The sequence below is a fragment of the Miniopterus natalensis genome, chromosome 10 (genome assembly GCF_054644295.1).
Source record: "Miniopterus natalensis isolate mMinNat1 chromosome 10, mMinNat1.hap1, whole genome shotgun sequence".
Classification (NCBI taxonomy): domain Eukaryota; kingdom Metazoa; phylum Chordata; class Mammalia; order Chiroptera; family Miniopteridae; genus Miniopterus; species Miniopterus natalensis.
In genome coordinates, this window is record NC_142090.1 from 60451885 (window position 1) to 60471465 (window position 19581).

Consider the following 19581-nt stretch of genomic DNA (forward strand, 5'->3'; position numbering starts at 1 on the left):
GAATGGGCAGCGAGGTCAAGAGGGACTGGGGGACTCACTGGAGGGTTATCTGAGTCCAGGCTCAGGATGGAGCTCGTAAATGCGGACAGGGAGTCTGTGACGAAGAGGGGAGGCTGGAAACCTGAAGGGGAGGGGTGGGCTCTCCTCCGCAACCTCAGAAAGGAGACCGCGTAAGAGAGGTGTCCAGGTCCATCTGTTGCAGTCATTTTCCAGGCCAGATAATCCCCAAGGTCCAGTTTAAAATTAGCCTCAGCAGAGGGAATCGAGGTGGAAGGGCTTCCCCAGGGCTGGCTCTAGTCTAGTGTGCGCAAAGCATGTGCACAAAGCGCACCTAGACTGCTCCCCACCCCGCAACATAGGCGTCCTCGGACCCCAGCCCAACCCTCCACAGACAGAACCCCTCATCACCCTCTCCTGGAGTGAGGAGACAGGAGAGACGAGAGAGAGAGAGAGAGACAGAGAGAGAGACAGAGAGAGAGAGACTGCTGAAAAAGTGGGCGCGCACACTCTCCAAAGCCGAAGAAAAGTTGGAGAAAAGCTGGGCGGGGGCTGGGGAGGGGCGGGGGACGGGCTGGAGGGGGCGGGGGAGGACGGCCCAGGGCCGCGCCACGTAGTCGGGTCCCGGCTCCCTCCTCCCCTGCCCCCCACAGCTCGCCGGGCCCCCTCCGCTCCGCGGGTGGCCCGCAGGGCACAAGGTGAGGCCCGGCTGGACAGCTCCTGCTTTGATCGCCCGACTCCAGTCCCCTCTCCGGCCGCCCTGCTGCCCCGAGATCTGCAAAGTCTGCCCACGTCGGTGTCCGCAGAGCGCTCCGACGTGTCCAAAAGTGTTTCCAAACTTGGAAAGGGCGGGGAGGGCGGGGGGAGGGGAGGGGGAGGGCGGAGGCATGCAGACAGCGAGTCAGAGTTTCCCCTTGAAAGCCTCAAAAGTGTCCACGTCCTCAAAAGAATGGAACCAATTTAAGAAGCCAGCCCCGTGGCCACGTCCCTCCCCCCTCGCTCCCGCCTCTGCGCCCCCGCAGTCTCCTCCCAGCCGCGCTGCCCGGGCCCCCAGCCCCAGCCTTCCCATTGGTGGAAGCGCTTTTGGAGGCACCCTCGGGCTAGGGAAACTTTGGCCGTATAAATAGGGCAGATCCGGGCTTTATTATTTTAGCACCCAGGCTGCAGGAGGTTTGGGCTCAGTCGGAGGTGCCGGCCACGACTGCATGCCCGCGCCCGCCAGGTGATACCTCCGCCGGTGACCCAGGGGCTCTGCGACACAAGGAGTCTGCATGTCTAAGCGGTAGACATGCTCAGCTTTGTGGACACGCGGACTTTGTTGCTGCTTGCAGTAATTTCGTGCCTAGCAACATGCCAATGTAAGTGCCTTCGGCTTGTTTGGGGCAGGGGGGAGAGAGAGTTTCGACGGTCGGGCAGAAAGGAAAGAGCCGAAGCTGAGCTGGAGGCGCAGCTTGGAGGGAAGGCGCCCTGGCGTGTGAGAAACGTGTAACTTATCTTAGCAATGAAAACAGAAAAGGCCCCACTCGCCAAAAGCCAGGGAGCTTTTCTCTGAACCCAGAGTGAGACTGTTCGCTGGATCTAGGGCCTGCGGTTGGTGAAGCCCTAAGGGAACAGGTCTCTTCCCTCCCGTGGGCTGTTAACAATGATGTGATGAAGGCAGCCAAGGCCCGCACAGGCCCCGTCACGGCGCTGAAGCCCGCCTCCTAAAACCTGAGGCCTACTTTAGAAAACCCTCTGATTTACTGATATAAAACTCACCCCCTAAGGGCTTTTCTGGGTGTTTTAAGACTTGTCTGGATGGTGGTGGTGATGATGATGATGATGATGATGATGATGATGATGATGATGATGATGCGCCCTCTGGAGGGAGGACCGTGAAAGTGCAGGGGACCAGGCCTTAAGCTAATGGGAGACTCTCAGGCTCTTACAGAGAGGTTATCTGCCTTTCCCAATAGCTAGTCGGTGTATTCTGGGGAGGAAAATAGATGCCACTTGGAATGGACACATTCTGAAAAGTAATATTAGCTTCTCAATTCATCATCTGGTCATGGAAATGGTAACTTTATTTAGCCAAAATCTGCTGTGCCTTTTGTTGAGCCCCTCAGAGTTACCTCTTCAATCTATTTCCAACCACATGCAGACATTCTGAACACAGCAAGTTGGGAAACATCGACACTGATCTGAGACTCAAGAGACTAGGGGTTTTTTTCCCATGGGTTTGCCACAAATTTACTATGTGACCTTGGGCAAATCAAACTGAGCCTTTTCTAAAATGCAGAGTAGAGATTAGATCACCCAAAGGCCACTTTCCAGCTGTAGGTTTTAGTTCAGACCTCCTGGTCAAGAGAGAGTGAAGAAAAGCAGTCCGCTTTTGTCTCGAAAATGGCTGCCTAATTACCAGACAAAGATAGTGACTTGATGGAGTTTGAGGGGTGCCTGGCCACACCCAACACTCTGAAAAGTTTGCTCCACCCACAGGCCACAACGTCTACAATTGCATCATTACCGATGCATTTCCTCTGTGTGTTTTCTCCCTTCATGCACTTTTAGTTTGCATACTATGGATACTAAGGAGTAATTGCGTTAACAAATTCACATTACCAAGTTCTTTTTTTTTTAATGAGATCTGAGAGTGGGAGGAAAGAGCTGGCTCCTGGAGAAAAGATGAAAACAGACCTAGGGAAGTTTGAAGGTACAAAAGGCAGCTCACCTTCTGATCCACAGCCAGCCTCGGTCTGGGGTGAATGTTACCAAATACACATTCTTTAAAATGGCTCAGTCTGAGTAATGAGAAGTCAAATTTCCAAAATCATGAGGACTTCCATTAATCAAGTCCAGGCATAATTATTCTTCCTGCTGATGGACCAAATGAAGTAAACATATCATTTTCCTAATTTAAAAGTAATTTTTATAAATTGCCCTTAAATGTCAGTGCTGGATGGGGTCCACCCTCCTGAACTGTGACTATTGCAACAGATGTTTTCACTCCAAATGACACACTTCTTGGCCACCTAGTTAAAGCAATTTTTAGGGGAGATTCATCTTATTGCCAACTTGGCCACACTTATATCCTGTGTTAACCTATAATTTTTCTACCATAGGAGAGGAATTCAGTCTTAAGGACTTACAGCAATTATGGCTAAGGAGGGCATATTACTTTAGTGTATTTGCCCTGTTATTTTTCAAGATTTTTAATCCACAGTTTTTTCCATTTCTAAGGGGAAAATGTAATACATATTGGTCAAATTAACTTACCTATTATTTAGGTGAACCAATTTAAAGCAAAATTTCAGATTCTGAGTGAATCCATTTTCATAGTGACTAATATGCCAGTTAGACTTTTTGAAAAAGAACATTAAGATTGGTACAAACTCAGCAAAGTACTAAGTGGCTTTAATGTTTTATAAAAACCAAAGTCCACTTTAGGTAACATACCTTCCTAAATTTTCCCTTTTTTATATTTTTACATGCCAAAAATTATCTAAACCATAAATTATTTCACCAACCTACTGGTCTTGCTACCTGTGAAATTTACCAGCTTAATTACTAAGCATTAGAAATATCTTTCAGACACACTAATATTTCACAGATGTATAAAATAGTAAATAATTAACTAATTCAAAATAGTTACATGTTAAATATTGCATGCAAATCACCTTGCTGATCCCTGCCATACTTTTGATCTGCACAATTTCCAAGTCATTAGAATATCCTTAATAAAATATACAATTGGTTCTTCAATTAGGTAAGTTAATTTTATAGACTAATACATCTATTTGGTAATCATTGCTATTGGTCAATGAAATAATACTAATAATTCTTTCCTATTTTCCCCTTTCTTCTACAGCTTTAACAGAGGTAAGTAAAATTATTTTGAGAATTTGTTTTTTAATAGTTTGCTTCAGCCACAGTAATTTCCTCTTTGGAGAAGGAAGGGGAGGCCGCATTGGTATTGACCAAACTGGATTCCCAAAAAAATCATCAAGAGTTATGTAGTCAAACCTTTCTGGCTGCCTTAGAAAGTACCCACCCCAATTTCTAAAGTGGGTGGGGCTACTGAATAAGACCAATCTCATAAGAACCCATAAGAAACAGAGAGTAAATAATCCAGTGGAAGTTTGGGTTTTAGCATCAGCTACTACAAGGCAGAAGATCTCACAGCTAGAGAATCTCTTCATTCCCCTGGAATAATTTGCAGGAATATTATGAACAAATTCATAAGAATTCAATTAGCTCGTGAATTGAATTTGAGGCATAATTACAGATAAGTATATATTTCAGTTCTGTACATATTTTATTTATTTATAAAATTTAAAGTTGTACTTTGAAATTTCAAAATAATAGTAATGCACAATATATATGCTCCATAACTATATTTGTATACCACAAGAAAATGAGACTCGTTTTAAAAGACATGTATACAATTTTTCTCATAATAATCTTCTTCTTTTCTAGGAAACTGCAAGAAAGGTAAGAGTCTACTACTTCTCTGTCATACCTGAAATGATCAGTGATAACTTTTAATTCTACTAAATTTATAGTAGACTATAGAAGAAAATACTTTGTCAAGATTTGCCCACATAAGTAAGCATTAGCTAAACCATAAGATTAAGTAACTTTGATGTTTAAGATAAAGTTTTATCTTCCAGAATCATCTCTAATTCCACTTATATTATACAAAGTGGTGATCTACATACTAAAGAAAAAAAAAATCTCATTTTTATTCTGGAGGTGAAATGACTAGTATGTTAATTATAGGTAATAAATGAAAGTTTATTTTAAAGGGCTTTGACTATATAAATATGCTGTTAATGATGTAACAAAATGATAATTTTATCCATAAGCATCATCTTTCTAAAAATAGTAGTTACAATGTTAGCCTAATGACTGGAGACTATAGTCTCCAATCTCCCTATTTAAAATATTACCTGTAATTATAATAAAAACACTATATTCTTATCTATTGTACTGTGCTATTTGTATAGCTATTATATAATAACATTGTAGTTAGATCAGTCTCAGCGACTAATTTTTATCACAATGGCTTTTCTTGTTCACTGGACATTGCTTAGGCATTTAGACTTGTGCTGTTTGTATCTTTCTTGTAGGGCCCAAGTGGAGATAGAGGACCACGTGGAGAAAGGGTATGTAACTTTTGAACTATTAAAAGGCTTTGGCCCATAACTGAATAATTACATATTAGAAACTACCAGGGACTGACAATTTATAGGAATATTATATATCCAAATAATTGTATCACCTTTTAAGCAGATAATGCCCTGCAGAAGAGGCAAATGAGCATTATTATATATAATCAATATTCTTTTCAGGATAAGATTATCCTTCAGAAAAGCAAATCTATTACAGACAGCATGTTCCTTGCATAGTCTATCTGTCTGTGTTTTTAGTTGACCTGTGCAACACATACATAATGGAAATGGATCTACCTGCCACCACAGCCCTTATCTCCTTAATGCATTAGTTTGCTTTTCAAGTGAGATGTCTTACGTAGCCTGTGGATCATAGTGAAGTAGAGTCAACCTGTCATAAATGTGCAAATTAAGCTTACATTTTATTCATAGTATGCTTAGCTCTCCCTGTTATGCTTATTTGGAATATGTGGCTTTACATTATATGACGCCTTTGCCAATACATAAATACCTGTATCTTATATCTACTGGAAGTGCAGACAAATGTATTCCACTCAAATGATCAATTAGGGGTAGCATTATGCCAGTAAATTACTTTAATGATGTAAGTAGTGTGAATAGTAGGAAATCTGCAGGATTTTCTACCCTGTGATAAAATTTCTTTAATTATCATATTGATTAATCTACTATTCACATATAACCTACCAAAAGAATGGAACAAGTTCATCGCAGTCAGAAACTGACCATCAATATACATAGCTCATCATATGTGCACTGTTAGCCATATGAAGTTTATAGAATCATACATTTTAGCTATAATCTCTATCTTTATTCGAATACTAGAGCTCCATTATGAATTAATATTCAATGGCCAAAATATTCCTTTTCATGAAAGAACTACCCTGTCTTGTGTCTTCTTCATATGTCAGTTATTAAACCTCCTTCTAAAGTAGACGCATGTCCTAAGTCGATTTTAATCAGTGACAAATATGGCATATTAAATTTCCACACCACTTGCACATTGAATTGTCTGAACAACTGATCTTACCACATGGATTCTTAGGTATCCTTTTTTATGTATAAGTTCCGATGGGGTCTGTCTAATCCCAACCTAATTCACTTTTTACATAACAGGGTCCACCAGGCCCACCAGGCAAAGATGGTGACGATGGTATCCCAGGCCCTCCTGGGCCCCCTGGCCCTCCTGGGCCCCCTGGTCTTGGCGGGGTAAGGTGTCTTAAGTATTGTTAACTTTTAACTAACTTCAGTTTCTTATACCTCTATTGGAGGGAGGCTTATTGTGGAACTTATTTTTAGCAGTTAAGTTTGCTATGTGGATATTAGTAGATTTTATTTCATTTCTTTCAAGACTGCTTTGCCCGTTCTCTTTGTGAGCTCTTGCCGACTACAGGACTGTTCTTTGTGTGCACGGAAGGTAGCTGCAGCCCTCACGACCATTATTTAATTTGAGAATTTAATATCTTTTATCAGTAGGGCACAAATAAGAGGTGTTGCATTATTAAAGGGTTTGATTAGGTTGAATTATAACTGAGATCCTTGCTCTTCAGCAATTTCACAAACATTCTCCTCTTTTTGTTCTCCTTGGCTTGAAGTCTGCTGAACCAACATTCAAGCAGTTTAGTTTTAATTTGCTTGAAACTAATTTGAGAAAAGTACATTTCCCTTTTTCATTAATATCTTCTTTTAGCTTTATGTCTTTAACAATGGCATGAGTGCCAAATGGCCTCACTGCAGGAAAGAAAACATATTTGCTTAATTGGTTAGCACCATGAATCAGAAACCTGATTCCAATACTCAACTGTATGCCAGTAAAATAAGACCTTTCTCCCCCAAAGATCTTATTATGATGTCTTATCTACCTAGTGCATTCAAAAGCACCTTCGTTAATAGATCTACCACTATAAGAGAGATCTTTAACAGTAAAGTTATTACTGTGAACTATTTTTAAAGAGTATAATCTTCTAAAGGGCATTTTAATTTAATTTTCTTCTAAACTTGAAAACTCTTTATATCTTTTTTGAAACTCCAGCAAGAAAAAGGTCTCATAGTCATTTTGTGTAGTTTTGGAGGAGTGGGGCAACAGGTGGAAATGCAAAGTTGATCTCTGTTTAATTTATCGGGGGCCTTCAGTGACTTTGAAAGTTTAGAAAATTCCCCTTCCTCAGTGTAGAGGCTGATGGTGGGAGTGGAGAGCAAGGATTAACAGGGCAGAAAAGGCTTAGAGAAACAAGGTAGGGAAGCTCCCCACTTCACGCTAGCTATGGACTAAATTTTTAACTTCTATTTCCCTGACTTTTTAGGAGCTTAGGTTGATATGGAATTCTAAACTAATAATTATATCCAAAACATTGCACTCTTTTAAAGAACAACAGAAAAACCTTTACAAGTAGAATAAGAAAGTGAACTACATGCTGGTAATTATTATATATATATACATATATATATATATATATATATATATATATATATATATATATATATGTGTGTGTGTGTGTGTGTGTGTGCTTATGTTTAATATATATTTATGTTTTTTCCCCCCCTCTAGAACTTTGCTGCCCAATATGATGGAAAAGGAGTTGGACTTGGCCCTGGACCAATGGTATGCTTATCTCTTTGTATCTTAGCCAAAAAAAATACTGAATAGAGAATTTCTTTTATGTTAAATTTCACATTACCATTTATTTAGCTACTTAGATTAGAACTCAATCCTTAGATCAGATAAAAGCAGCAACTTTTTGTATTCAAATTTATAAAAATCTAATCCTAGTTTAAGGGGGTTCAATTTTCTCTACTAACATGCCTCCTTAGGATAAATCAGGTATGTACACCCAAGAAATAATCTGTGGACACAGTAATCAAAACTCAAGTAAAGCAATTTAATTCAAAAGAGTGATCACTCTGATTAATTTTTTTATATCTTCTAACATTGTTTAGAATTTTAAGCAACCCTTAAAGACACAGAAGTATTAAGTTCTGTAAACTTGTTGGAAAGGATCAGCAAGTTCTAGTCCAGACCATTTGTTTTATAACTAAAGAGTTAAGCCATTTCCCAAGGTCATGAATGTGGCTAATGATAGGCTAGGACTAACAGCCAGACAAGATGCCTGATATTGGATGGCCTCTTGCCTCTAGTACTTGAATAAAACATTAATTTATTCAACAAATATTTATCAGGCCTTCGATGAATCCCAAACTGTAGTATGCATTGGGGATATAATAGTAAATATGATAGATTCTCACCCTCCCTCAAGGAGTTGGAAATGTAGGAAATGTTTTTTTTCAGTGTGATAATTATTTTTTCACTCTATTAATTACAAATAGATATAAGAGAGAATGTGAGTAAAATTTAGCACTTACATCACTCAGCACAAATATTCATCAATATATCTTATAATTTGAGTGATATTTAGAAAAGTTTCCTATATGATTATTTCAACGATGGCCTATCTTTAACAAGTGAACTTTTAACAAGCATTAGTGAGAAGAGTTAAGGGGGAAAAAACTGATATAAGCATGCAAATATATACTAGTATGTATAAAATAGAGGGAAAATATGTTGGAGTAAAAACATTAAGTTGATTAAACACTACAGTTTAATGCACACATACAGTTTAGTGATTTTAATTAATTGTTTCCAAACAAAGGTATTTATCTGCCCAGAGCTAACATGGTCTTTGAAAAATAAATTTTACCTGGACAATGTATTCAGTGCTCTATCTTCAAAAGAAGATGTTTGGTTGGAGTTAATGGTCCACAATAAATTAATACACTATAAGGGCAAGATAATATTTTCTGTAAATTAAAACTCTCACTTGAAAGTAATGTGCCTTTAATTGATGATTTGCAATTTCCTGACTTTTCCTGGTAATTTAAAACATTCATGTAGTAAATGAAGAATTAGAGATTTTCTTTTGGCTTTGTTTATATTAGATGTTTGAAATTAGCCATTTCAGCTAGTGCTGGACATTAGTCAGTTTTAAAGTAGTACCTATATTTCAAGAGGGGAGCAGGGGTGAAATAAAGCACTAATAAAAAAAAATAAAAAAAAAAACTACATAAGCTCAGAAAATTAATATGGATTTCAGGTTCTTCTGACTTTGGAACGCCTCTCTGGGGGCATAAAGCAGAGTGCTTTACTTTTAAATATCAATAAAATATAATTTCAGCTTGCACATCCACACCCATTCACAGACATATGTAATCAACAGATATGTGTTTCACAAATAGGAAATATAGGCAGCAATAAAGTATTAAAATAATTTTCCATGTTGGGAAATCAATAACTATAAAACCCCACAGGGTTCTTCCCCAAATTAATGAGTAATCATTGTCTGTCCCACAGCCTCCACAAAATAAACTCCTTTTTATGTAAATGAAATTGTTGCAAATACACGGAAAAATGAATAAATATAATTAAAAATTCATGCCGTCAAAGAAAATTATTTTTTAATGTCTACCTAAACAGATATTTGGATTGAAAAGTGACAGTTTCTTTTAATGTCGACACAATTTCCAGAACCAAATAAATAATTCTTATAATTAAGATGATGTGCCTTTTCATAAAATTCATATTATTTCACTGTGGGCCTTAATACAGCGGGGCCGACATGACAGCCGAGTCCCCATGTGTCATGAACAAATTACCTGAGACTTGTCTGTGTGATATTTTCAGCACTAGAGGAATGGGCCCCTACAGAAGAGCTCGCGCAGGCATTGATTACCGCCAAGGGGAGTCAGGAACGGAGATGGGGCCTGCACGCTAGTAACACTCTGTTTCACTCTACTTCTGTGCTGCAGAATAAAGAATGAACGGGAGAACCATCAGCTTTCATTCGGGCCATATTTTCAACAATAATATTATACAATAGACGCTTCCAGTAGGATGCTGCAATAATATTTTACTTTTCCTTTACTCCTCATTACAGCCACTCTAGTTTGGCATTTTCATCTGTCACCAGCAGCCCTTCAAGGCGCTCTGAGGTTGTAGCAAACCTCCCTCTCATCGTTAAGAAGGACTTTTTTATGCTTTTCAATTTATGCCCCTGGGGCAGCAAGAATATCTCTTTCTTAGCTGAGGATGACATGGGGAGGTGACATACGATCAAAGGAACCCAGAAGGAAATGCTTTCTCAGCCGCACGGGAGGCGGTCGTGCATTCTGCACCGTGCAAGACTGACGCGCTGCATGCATTCCCGCAGTCTCCGTGTGGCCGCCGTGCACAGCTTTAAGGGCCCTGTGGCCACCCCATCGGATCCGCATTGGGTTCGGCTGGCTTGGGTTAGTGAGAAAGGAAAGGCAGAAGCAGAGTAACGGTGGAGGAGACTTGTCCCTTAGATGCTTCCTTTGGGAAGGACAACTGTGAAATAAAACCAGGACAGTTCTGTTCCGCGCCCGCCGCAGAGCGCGTGCGGCGCTGCTGAGCTGGGTCTACCCCAGCCAAGGCCGCGACAACTGTCAGCGCTGACTGCCTCTGCCTTATTTACAGGGTTTGATGGGACCCAGAGGCCCTCCTGGTGCAGCTGGAGCTCCTGTAAGTACCAAAGGCTTGCGTAAAAAGAAAAAAAGAAAGCTCTTCTGTCAAAAGCTCTGTGTAAAGAGAGAGAGTTCAATCCAGGCTTGGAGCATGACGTGTCGTTTTCTCTTAGGGCCCTCAAGGTTTCCAAGGACCTGCTGGCGAGCCTGGTGAACCTGGTCAGACTGTGAGTACACTCTCCCCCTTTGCGATAAATAATTTTTTCAAGAAACGTATTAATATGTCCTTAACACAGCGACGGCCCTCCCATTCTCTAGGGTCCTGCGGGTGCTCGTGGTCCCCCTGGCCCCCCTGGCAAGGCTGGCGAGGACGTAAGTATTTACCGTTAAGCGTTTCCAAGTGCCATTGAAACCCTCCCGCCTCGACGACCATGTCTAGATTCAAATTAAGTATTCTGCCAAGAGCCGAATACGCCCAACATAGCCGGCCCCATATGGAAAACGGTATTTGAATGCAATATTAATTAATTGGGTTGTATCTAAGATCATATAATTGTTAATTGAATATATATTTGGATGCACGTTTATCTGTGATGCCATTTTCCCCTACTGTGAAAACCAAGATGCCCCACTTTCATCTGGTAGTTTACCAAGGAAAGGTTAACCCTACGAGGCTTTCGTGTTTTAGGGTCACCCTGGAAAACCCGGACGACCTGGTGAGAGAGGAGTTGTTGGACCACAGGTAAGACTTTTTGCAACAGTATATAGTCCAAACATCAGAGGCATCTCACATATGAGAGAGTTGCTAAAACTAAAATCAGTCTAAGTGACAACACAGATATCTGCATACTTATAACACTTATTGAAGGCATCTGACAAATAAGAATATGTAGTTTTTTATTAATACAAAAATGTAATATCTATCACCACAAGCTTACTATAAACAACTAGATGGTATTTTCTACAAATAGCACAGTATTAGTTACTCAGATATAGCAAGTTAATTTACTGCTCTGTGCTTAAAAACATATTAGTCTTTGAATCCAAGTTTGAATTTTGATAAGAAATATTTTGGAAGGAAGAAATAATTGTCTCTTTATTTGGAACAAAAACGTTACTTGTCGTCTTCTGCGTGTGTGTTTTTCAAGGGTGCTCGTGGTTTCCCTGGAACTCCTGGGCTTCCTGGCTTCAAGGGCATCAGGGTGAGCATATTATCTTCCCTAAGAGAGAAATGTTGGTTATTTTTAGGAAAAATCTCACCTATACTTAAACTCCTGGGTGACACATATTTGTATCCAAAGTCCTAGAGCTTGCCAGAGTGAAGAGAGTGAGAGATAAGGACCCCTGAAAAGTAATGTAGCGTGAAGTTTCTTTCCTTCTGTTCATAGCTCCCAAGAGGCAGGGATCCCTACAGAGAAAATTGTATAAAATGGCTTAAGAGGTATTTACAACCATCTGAGGATCATACAATTATTAAAGATGGAAAGGACAAAAGAGAGGATCTAGTCCTAGATCCTTCCCTTTGGGACGCAGGGAGCTTTCCTAGGGCGGTGGAGGGAGTTTGCCGGGGACGTGGAACCCTGGGACCGCATCCTACCAAAGTGGTCACAAGATTCACCCAGGAGATAGTCAACCCAGAAGAGGTTTGATTTGGCCAAGCACTCTCATGGAACAACATTTTAAAAATGAAGATTTGCCTTTCAGGGACACAATGGTCTGGATGGATTGAAGGGACAACCCGGTGCCCCAGGTATTAAGGTAAATACTAAATCAGAAATGGTTTTTTGGTTTTGGGGTTTTTTTTCATCTTCATTGATTTCAGAGAGAGGAAAAAAGGGAGAGGGAGAGAGAGAAACATCAATGATGAGAGAGTCATTGACCGGCTGCCTCCTGCACGCCCCCGGCTGGGGATCGAGGGATCAAGCCCGCAACCCGGGCATGTGCCCTTGACCGGGAATCAAACCTCAATCTCTTGGATCCTAGGTCAATGCTCAACTGCTGGCCATGCTGGCCAGTCAGAAATGTTCTTTTTAAAACAATTGATTGTAATTTCCCATTGCCACCAGAAAGTATATTTTGACTGAAAGCTACTCATAGTCTAGAGAGTATCTTATGCTCTCTTCGATATTTCAATTCCCTCCATGGTGGGGACTAGGGGATTCTGTGACAAAGGGCCAGTTCTTAGTAATATTTATTTAACTCAATATCTATTATACAATTGAGATTAAATGTCAATTATGTTTTTCCTCCATCTCCTTTTTTCCTATAATTTCAGCTGATCTCTGCAGCCAAAATAAAAGTAAATAAACACAAAGTCAGCCATTAGGACACTATGTGTTAGTTTAAACTGTCAGTTCTCCTTCGCCTTGCTCTAATTAGATAGGTACATTCATGTCACAATACACTTTTCAACCTCTTTCCTGCGATTTATCTATGCACACTCAAAATTTTTTTAATTAGGTAATTATAGTCTCAGAAGTGTGTTATCTCTTGGCTAGGCTCTTCTCTGACAGCGTTTTCAACTATAAAATGTTCTCTCTTCTATTAAGGAGCTAATGTGATATTAAAGTGAACACCAACGTAATTACAAATTAATGAGTAACGAATACTAGCGGGACCAGGAAGGAGCATGAATATGGAGAATCTGTTCTAACGTTCCAGCTGCCACACAAATGGATAAGGTCACACTCATTCTCTCTAGAGCCTAATATAATAGCTCAGACTGCTAATCACAGCATCAGCAAGTGTTAAGGCCTTCGAGAAGCTCTGGGGATTTTCTCCTTTGGCAGATGAGGGAAACTGAGGCTTAAGGAGAGTGAGTGACTTGCCCAAGGTCACAGCAAGTGGTTAGAAGCACGAGGCTGGAATTCCTGAGTCCCACTCTAGTTCCTGCTGCCAAAGAAGGCACGTCATACAGAATCCTGGGAGCGAAGGGCCCTTTGCTGATCTCTCAAACCCCATTCCTTCTCTATCTAAGTCAGATCATCTTGAAGGAAAGTTTTTGTACCTGTGCCACGATATCACATTAAACCACCACTATCATCACCACCGTGCTTTTTACTTAAGAATGTGGGTTGGAAGTAAATGACAGCTCCAAAGAATGTTATGAAGTTCAAATTTTCATGTATATTTTACAAAAATAAAGATACTGAGTGTTAAAATAAAGAAGGTAAATGTGGTAATATTGAAAGCAAATTTATCTTCCGCCGTCTCTTTTTATAACATCATTTCTAACATATAAGCCTAGTCTAAATAATATCCAAAATCCAAGGGGAAAATTAGGCAGTGGGGTAACACTCAACCACATCTCCCTAGTACTGTGATAGATGGTATTATCCAAACAAAAACCCATATTTTAGAAAAGTTTTAAGTTTATGTGTTAAGGTACAGTCTATATGTGTAAGAAATGTTGCAAAATATGTGAATGGTTGAAGTGGAAATAATAGGGTAAAAATTAACCAATCAGAAAAAATTATTTGTGTGTGTGTGTGTGTGTGTGTGTAACAAAACCTTAATTGTTTTCCATGTAGGGTGAACCTGGTGCCCCTGGTGAAAATGGAACTCCAGGTCAAACAGTAAGTAATAACTACTTTATTGTCAATTTAAATGTGTTCCCTCTTTGCAAGCTGGAACTTCATTAATGTTTTTGCTAATTAATATTTCCCTCAGCATTGTATTCTTTGATATTTTCCCAATAGCCTTGATAGCCTTCTGCATACTTAATTGAAATCTATTACCTTTTAGTTGCAATGAGAATAAGACCTATTTATTTCTAGTGGATGTTTGCACATGTTGGAAATTGGGCAAAGCAAATGATTCCTGTGACTTCTTAAAAATTAGCATTCTGGATTTCATTGAAAATATTTTTGCTTTTAGGGAGCCCGTGGGCTGCCTGGTGAGCGAGGACGAGTTGGTGCCCCTGGCCCAGCTGTGAGTGCTTCCGTTTTTGTTCATTTTAATCCTTTTTAAAGATCTTCTATAACTGCTATTTAACTTTCCACTTGACTTTTTCTCTTTATTTTCTTCCTAGGGTGCCCGTGGAAGTGATGGAAGTGTGGGTCCTGTGGGTCCTGCTGTAAGTTTGACACTGAAGAGTGTGTGATGGGAGCTATCTTCTTTGTTAAATTCCTATGGAATAACACCATTTTAGATATCTTACCAAGTGTTCAGTGGGGTCTTTTGAAGGTTCTAATTATATGTACTACCCCTGGGGCTTTTGAATGATATATAAAGTAAAATCTACTCTACTTTGGGTACCTTGAATGTCTTTCCTTTGCTAAGATATTAATGATGACAGACTAGCTGTCAGTCTTTTCTTTGCCAATATTAAATAAGATCAAACCTCTTTAAGCTCTTCAATATTCCACTGTTCTTGTGTTGATAATTTAAGGAAGAAGTTTCTTACCATGTTTTACTTTGATTTCAGGGTCCCCTTGGGTCTGCTGGCCCTCCAGGCTTCCCAGGTGCCCCTGGCCCCAAGGTAAAAACCTGGTGACCACTGTCATTATCTTGATAAATTTTTATTGTGATGAGAAAGACAGAGACTGTGTCTTCCAATAGATAATTTCAGAACAGGTAGCTTAGTGGATACAGAATGACCAGTTTTCCCTCTCCAACTTTGAAATACATCATCTCTGTACTTGAGCACTATGAGCATAGATAGAGATGGCAACGCAGAAACTGATTCCATGGGGCTCCTCTGGGGTATACTCCCAAACTAGTTGGGACTGACTAGCTGAGAACCAGAGTCCCTACCATAGAGAGACAGATAGGTAAAGATAGCAATGGTAGCCAGGATGGCAGAACCAGGCCAGGGAAATAAGAACCCAAACCCAAATCTTGTGGTACCAGACAGGATAAGGGAAATGATTGCAATTCCAAAGAAATGTCATAAACTTGGTGTCCTAAAAATGGAGACATGCTATTTCATTACTTGCTCACTAATGCCCCAGTGTCACTCCCTCTTTTAGGGTGAAATTGGACCTGTTGGTAACCCTGGTCCTTCTGGTCCTGCTGGTCCCCGTGGTGAAGTGGGTCTTCCAGGTCTTTCTGGCCCCGTTGGACCTCCTGTAAGTAACCACTGTCATTAACCTCACTGAGTAGAAAACGGGGGAAAAGACTGAATGTGGAGTCAAAGCAGATGAGATATATTTCTCTCAACTGATATCTTTCTCCCTTCCTTTTTTTTTTTGTAGGGTAACCCTGGAGCCAATGGCCTTGCTGGTGCTAAGGGTGCTGCTGTGAGTATATGGTGGGGATGAAGGTGGGGAGGGTGGTGGGAAGGGCAATAGATAAAATTTGCTATTGTGGTTTTAAAGGTATTAAATTAGTGCTGCCTCTCCTGTCAGTGGCCTCATGATTGACCACTCTGCATTTTCCTTCATAGGGCCTGCCCGGTGTTGCTGGGGCCCCTGGCCTCCCAGGACCCCGTGGTATTCCCGGCCCTCCTGGTGCTGCTGGTGCTACCGGTCCCAGAGGACTTGTTGTAAGTGGTCAAGACTGCAGCTTTCATCATCCTGAAATACCATCTCTATCATCATTTCATCACCATCTAGACTTCCTCTTGTAGCTTCATGAGTCTTATGTTTTCCTTCCTATGCATTTTTAGTTTGTATTTCTTCTATAAGTGCATGCGCATGTATGTACAGTCTCCCCCCCTCACACAAACACATACAGACACAGCCCTCCTGCTCTGCTAGAATATCACCCAGAGGTCAGCGAGGCACATTTTAACACTATCAGTTCTGTCCATTCCACCAAGACTATTCCCCTGCAAGCTGTTTAAATGTGAACTGGACACATTTCTTAGAGAATTGAGTTTCTCTTTACCTCAATCCATAAACATCCAAGGTGTTTGTCTGCAAGAAAGTTGTGACAACTGTTCGTCATTTGACCACTGTTTTGTATTCAACCCTAGGGTGAGCCTGGTCCAGCTGGTTCCAAAGGAGAAACTGGTAACAAGGGTGAGCCCGTAAGTAGTTCTATAATCATAATTTTATGAAGTTATTACTTTTTCAATCCAAAAAGTAATACTTCAACTATTTTTAAAAAGTTACCACTTTCTCTCCACCTGGATATGATATAAAAATTATTTTTTCTATTTCCTCCTATTCTTTTTATTAAACAGGGCTCTGCTGGGGCCCAGGGTCCCCCTGGTCCCAGTGGTGAAGAAGGAAAGAGAGGCACCGCTGGTGAAGCTGGACCCGCTGGACCCCCAGGACCTGCTGGGCTGAGAGTAGGTTTCAAATGCTCTTGATCCAGATACACCAGAGACAGATGATGACACTCTTTCAATGAGAATGGGTCAGAATTATTGAGTGCATTTTCTAGACGGAAGAGGCATCTGCTTTCCATCTGCTTTATTAAATCAGTGACTCTCATTTCGGTATGTTATAAAATTGGTCTGGAAACAATGTTGACCTACTTTTGCAAAATGCTTCCTCCACACATTCCTTTGGTGTTTGGGTGAAAGCTTTTGACTTGGTTTGTGTTCATATCTCCCCCTCAAGGAAATCCAGATTTCTTGCATCATGTGACGTTTCAGTAAACTCTGCCCCTGTCTGATGCAAGGATTGTCTCCAATTCTCCTCTGTTTCATGTACTTTCTTACAGGGAAATCCTGGGTCTCGTGGTCTCCCTGGAGCTGATGGCAGAGCTGGTGTCATGGTAGGTTGTCTATTACTCATTTCCTGGGAAGGAGCTTGAGGCTTCTGGTGGTAGGTGTGTCATCCACTTCAGCCCCACCCCTCCTCTTCTTTTTAACAGGGCCCTGCTGGTCCACGTGGTGCAACCGGTCCTGCTGGTGCTCGAGGTCCCAATGGAGATGCTGGTCGCCCTGGAGAGCCTGGCCTTATGGGACCCCGAGTAAGTTTCAGATGGATTCTGAGCAAGTCACACATGGCACTGTTTCCTTTTATAAAGAGATGAATAATATTTGAAGGAAACAATTAAAAAAAGAAAGTAAATTTGTTAGTAGGCTTGCTGATTGGTTACCTTTTTAATTTAACTTCATCAAAGCCTAGTAGAGATTTTTACAAATTTGGTTAGTTCATAAATTTCCTATTTATTACTTGATACAATGGCTATGAGATTTGGGGAAGAATATATTTATTTTCATATATCCAAATTAGGTTGGCTGTCCTATCAGCATGAATCTTTTATCTCAATTTGTGAGTTTTATATAAGGTGTTCATGAAACATATTAGGACTATACATTATCAGTTTATTAGCTTCGTAGTGAAATCATTTTTCCAGCAATCACAAAGTGCTGTAATGTATTCGGCATCACACTTGCTATGGAGAAATGACCTTGAGATCCGTAGATCCTCTAATCCATAGCAATAGAGTGATTTTTTGCCTCCATTATCTCTTATGGATGAATATCAACTGTAATTGTACCATAAACAAGTAATAAAGACATCAAACATAGCAATAAAAAGTCCACTTTGAAAACTGCTTACTAAAAGTATTTGTTTTCCTATTAGGAGTCAATAACATGATATATTTTGCCCATACAGTATGTTACTTAAATAATTTCTTGAGATATCGACAAACAGATCAGTTATACTAAAATTCAGTAAAAGGAGAGGCACCAAAAAAATAGAAAGAAAAAGATTTCAGGGTTCTTTTCATATTTCCTAGCTAGTGGCTAATACTCCCCAGGCAACAAACAAAAAGTGGGGGGAAAGTGCTTTTGTGAGATTTCCATTAATCGGAGCCTCATGCACATAATAATTGGAGTATGTGGGTGAAGGTGCCATATGAAAGCACCCTCATTTGCTTTATAGGGTTTTCCCGGCTCCCCTGGAAATGTTGGCCCAGCTGGTAAAGAAGGTCCCGTGGTAAGTATTGTTCATTTTCCATTATATTTTCAAGGACACTTCTTGCACTCTGTTCAAGTCTATTTTGTGGCTTATTTATACCTGCACACGTTGGAAGTAAAATATCAGCCACATACATCATCTGGGAGTGCAAAGTAATGGGTTGCAATTACGGAGTCCAAACGCACGCGGGAATGAAGGAGGGAAGGAAGAAGAATGAAACATGGCAGGGAAAATTGAAGAGGGTGGCAAGGGCACGGAAAGAGGGAGTTGTGTACATAGGAAATGGCCTGGCTGTGTGTGCCCCGACATCCTGCCTAGGAAAGGAAAATGGATTCATAACTCATCCACACTATATACAGGACGCTCTGTGCAGTCAGAAAATGATAGTTTCATTCCATGCATCACCACAAGCTTGAGGTCGTGAGCCCCTGTTGATGCTGAGTAACGTTTCCATAACCTCTGGTTTCAGGGTCTCCCTGGTATTGATGGCAGGCCCGGACCCATTGGCCCAGCTGGAGCAAGAGGAGAGCCTGGCAACATCGGATTCCCTGGGCCCAAAGGCCCCACTGTAAGAATCCCCCCAACCTCCTCTCCCCTGGCACTTTTTATTGGCTACATTTCACCAAAACTCTAGAATGTCTCTCTTGCCTCCATTTACTCTACTTCAAGGGAGTTCCTTTCAACATGGGAAAATTGTGAGCCACTTACCACATTAAAAGTGGGGCTCCAGTGTACACCTGCTAAAGCATTACTTGGTGTCACTGTACATCTCCTGAGTCACACTTCTGCTGACGCAGGTGGACCTTGTTGTATATGGAACTGCAGGATGGTGGATCAGACCGTAGATAACAGAATTCAAGGACTAAGAATCTTTAAAAAAAAACAAAAAAAAAAAAGGCAAATTAACATTTCAAAATTGTCATGGTTAATTTAGCATTAAATGTGTAATTTTTTTAAATGTTTATTCTAGGGAGAAGCTGGTAAAAGTGGTGAAAAGGGCCATGCCGGTCTTGCTGGTGCTCGGGTAGGTGCTCACTTCTGTACATATCTGTCTGGGTAACACTCACCTAGGAAGCACTTCCTGTGGGGCCACCTGATAGTGTTCCATCGCTTTCTTT

The 19581-nt window shown here is 40.7% G+C and overlaps 1 protein-coding gene across 1 annotated transcript in view; it reads left to right on the forward strand.

Annotated features, from left to right (window-relative positions):
• Positions 1–1117: 1117 nt before the first annotated feature.
• COL1A2 (collagen type I alpha 2 chain) overlaps positions 1118–19581 on the forward strand; it is a 35517-nt gene continuing 17053 nt past the window's right edge. Inside the window, exons 1-26 of the mRNA XM_016218844.2 lie at positions 1118–1355; positions 3845–3855; positions 4453–4467; positions 5106–5141; positions 6282–6374; positions 7714–7767; positions 10654–10698; positions 10814–10867; positions 10959–11012; positions 11329–11382; positions 11789–11842; positions 12345–12398; positions 14171–14215; positions 14517–14570; positions 14671–14715; positions 15067–15120; positions 15611–15709; positions 15836–15880; positions 16027–16125; positions 16558–16611; positions 16768–16875; positions 17253–17306; positions 17406–17504; positions 18428–18481; positions 18933–19031; positions 19434–19487. Of these exons, the coding sequence (XP_016074330.1) occupies positions 1286–1355; positions 3845–3855; positions 4453–4467; positions 5106–5141; positions 6282–6374; positions 7714–7767; positions 10654–10698; positions 10814–10867; positions 10959–11012; positions 11329–11382; positions 11789–11842; positions 12345–12398; positions 14171–14215; positions 14517–14570; positions 14671–14715; positions 15067–15120; positions 15611–15709; positions 15836–15880; positions 16027–16125; positions 16558–16611; positions 16768–16875; positions 17253–17306; positions 17406–17504; positions 18428–18481; positions 18933–19031; positions 19434–19487 (1557 nt within the window). The 5' untranslated portion in view covers positions 1118–1285. The remainder of the gene's footprint in view (positions 1356–3844; positions 3856–4452; positions 4468–5105; positions 5142–6281; positions 6375–7713; positions 7768–10653; positions 10699–10813; positions 10868–10958; positions 11013–11328; positions 11383–11788; positions 11843–12344; positions 12399–14170; positions 14216–14516; positions 14571–14670; positions 14716–15066; positions 15121–15610; positions 15710–15835; positions 15881–16026; positions 16126–16557; positions 16612–16767; positions 16876–17252; positions 17307–17405; positions 17505–18427; positions 18482–18932; positions 19032–19433; positions 19488–19581) is intronic.